Source organism: Gastrolobium bilobum, unplaced genomic scaffold, assembly GCF_033153095.1.
Source record: "Gastrolobium bilobum isolate Gb01-03AN ecotype WA unplaced genomic scaffold, APGP_CSIRO_Gbil_v1 utg2909, whole genome shotgun sequence".
In the NCBI taxonomy this organism is placed as follows: domain Eukaryota; kingdom Viridiplantae; phylum Streptophyta; class Magnoliopsida; order Fabales; family Fabaceae; genus Gastrolobium; species Gastrolobium bilobum.
Window position 1 is genome coordinate 222,122 of NW_026897436.1, and position 3,308 is coordinate 225,429.

At 33.4% G+C, this 3,308-nt stretch overlaps 1 protein-coding gene across 1 annotated transcript; it reads left to right on the plus strand.

Annotated features, from left to right (window-relative positions):
• Positions 1–617: 617 nt before the first annotated feature.
• LOC133306891 (laccase-14) lies at positions 618–3,080 on the plus strand. Its single transcript, XM_061507270.1, is given in 6 exon segments — positions 618–716; positions 867–1,018; positions 1,294–1,538; positions 1,628–1,744; positions 1,888–2,835; positions 2,950–3,080. Coding segments are annotated over 6 exon segments (1,692 nt in total).
• Positions 3,081–3,308: the final 228 nt, after the last annotated feature.

The following is a 3,308-nucleotide window of genomic DNA, read 5'->3' on the forward strand; positions in this document are numbered from 1 at the left end:
AAATATTGTGTGTGTAGGAAACTTTTTGTAGTCATGTTAAATGGTGAATCTAAACCCCATAAAATATTGTGTACTTACAAGTTGTTAATTGTTATAGACAGTTCAATAATTAAAATAAAAACCATTACATGAAAACTTGAAACTTGAAATAATAATCCAAAATGTATTTAATATTTTTAAATTATTAAAATGATTTAATAAAGTGTATTAAATGTTTCTTAAATACAGTCTTATAGGAGATTATTTTTTTTGGGGAAAGTATATAATTATTTATGAACAAATTAACAGCATTAATGAGAGTTGAAAGAAAAAAAATAGAATAAATAATAACAAAATCAACACTATTGTCCATGAATTAATAAGATCCTCTCACATAATTATTTTAAATAATATTGAGAGTATCAATTCTCCTTTTTTATATTTTATGATTCAATTAATTAAGAGAATTGATAAACTTGTTAAATTAAACAGGTTTACCTTCAACCGGGTACATAATACATTTGCCAATGATATTTTATATATGGAAGGTAAATCTGAGCAATTTATCAGAGAATCTAGAGCGTATAAACATTTAGACCATAAGCCTTAGTGTATGATCCGATTCACTGATGCTCTCCATGACTCCTGCTTCTCCGTTTAAAGTTTTGGCATTCTCTGTACTTTTTGTTCTTCTGATTTATACTGCAAATGGAAAAGTTCACCATTACAAGTTTGTGGTAAGTGCTTCCTTTGTCTCACTAGCAATGGTGGTATGGTGGAATCTAATTTCAGTTTTCAATTCCTTGTCACACAACTTTAATTGCTGAACCACAACTTCTAGCACCTTAAAACTTGCACAATTTTGTATACGGATTTTGTTTCTGCAGATAAAATCTTCATCTTTCACTAGACTATGTATTACCAAGAACATTTTAACAGTAAATGGGGAATTTCCGGGTCCAACCTTGAAAGTTCATAGAGGAGACAAGCTTATAGTCAAGGTTTATAACCAGGCAAAATATAACATAACACTACATTGGTATGTGGCTATCTGAAATATATTTTGTTAATGTTTAGGGGACGGTTATACCTACTATCATTTTTGACTTATTATTTTTATATTGTTGGATTAATTTGAAATCAATGGTAGTTATTTTTATTTTTATTTTAACTTTTGATTTTAAAGTGATCCAACAATAATTAAACCGATAATAAGAGTGGTAAGTCTAAAATAATGGTAAGTATAATCTTTCCCAATATTTTTATATATTAAACTTAATTTTATTTAGTATATGATTGGAAGAGTCTTTGCAGGCATGGAGCAAGACAAGAGAGGAATCCATGGTATGATGGACCTGAATACGTAACACAATGCCCAATTCAACCAGGAGATATGTTCAAACAGATTATCCATTTGGCTACGGAAGAAGGAACAATATGGTGGCATGCACATAATGGGTGGGCAAGAGCTACAGTTCATGGACTTGTCATCATTAATCCCAAGCGTGGATACAGTTATCCCTTTCCCAAACCCCATGCTGAGGTTCCAATCATATTAGGTACTCTTTACCCACAAGAACTTTATCTACATTTTTTCCTTTTGATTTTTTACTACTATTTCTGTATTGGATTTTGCATCATTGTGAAGGAGAGTGGTGGAAGAAAGAAGTTATGGACATTCCAGAGAAAGCAAACAAAACAGGAGGAGAGCCAATTCTATCAGATGCATACACCATAAATGGTCAACCGGGTTATCTATATCCATGCTCCAAAAAAGGTACACTACTTCCTACACTATATTAGTATATTACATATACAAATATGTTACACTACACATTTTTCATTTGTTTATAAACTTCTTGTTAGTTCTCTCCAAGAGAGACTAAGTTTTCCCATTTTATCTGATAGAGACTTTTAAGATGAATGTGGAATATGGAAAAACATATCTTCTTCGGATGATCAATGCAGTGATGGATGAGGAACTTTTCTTTGCCATTGAAAAACACAAATTGACAGTGGTAGGTATAGATGGATGCTATCTGAAACCAATAAAAACAGATTACATAATGATCACACCTGGCCAATCTATGGACATTTTATTGGAAGCAAATCAACCTCCTGGTCACTATTCCATGGCTGGAAGGGCATATTCAAGTGCTTTTGGTTCTGGTTTTGATAAGACAACCACAACAGGTTTGCTTATGTATCATGGCTCCACCAACCATCACAGAAAAAGTCCAATTCTTCCTCATCTTCCTCCTTATAACAAAACACAAGCAGCAACTGATTTTACTAAGCAATTCAGAAGCCTTGCAAGCAAAACCCACCCAATCAAAGTCCCAACAGAAGTGGACACACATTTGTTGTTCACCATTTCTGTTAATCTGCTTAATTGTACTGGTAAACCTTGCACAGGCCCATTTGGCAAAAGGTTTGCAGCTAGTGTGAACAACATTAGCCTTGTATATCCACATATAGATTTTCTTAGAGCCTACTACTATAAAATCCCTGGTGTATTTGAAATGGATTTTCCAAAAAATCCAAGGATGGAATTCAATTACACAGCTGATAAATTGCCAGAATATCTTTTGACCCCAGCATTTGGGACCAAAGCGTTGGTTTTGGACTATAATGCCAGTGTTGAGCTTATTTTGCAGGGAACCAATGTGTTAGCAAGTGATAATCACCCTGTTCATTTGCATGGATATAGCTTCTGTGTGGTGGGTTGGGGTTTTGGGAATTTTGACCCCAAAAAAGACCCTCAAAATTATAATCTTATTGACCCACCAGAGCAGACCACGGTTGGAGTTCCCAATAATGGTTGGGTTGCCATCAGATTCAGGGCAAATAATCCAGGTGAATTTTCAAACATTTCCTCTTGTTTGACTAATAAGTTTGAAATTATAATTATTTCATGAATTTGTACTTTACTTGACTTATATCTTCAATATTTATTTGATTTATGATTAGGCTTGTGGTTGATGCATTGCCATATAGAGCGCCATCATACTTGGGGCATGGCTATGGTGTTCCTAGTGCAAGATGGTACTTATCGTCACACACAAATTCTTCCTCCCCCAAAGGGTTTGCCCAAATGTTAAGACTTGGTGTAATGATATATAAACCCTCTCCTTCCTCCAAAAAAGAATATATTATTATTGTTTTAGTATCTCATTTCTCTTTTGTCATTTGTGTTAAGTTGGATAATAGTAATTTTTTTGGTACAAAAGATAATAGTAATAACTTTGGACTGTTCTCTTTCTCTCTCTTTTTTAGATTAGTTTGGACTCTTCTGTCAATTTGCTAACAACCCTCCAACTATATATCTT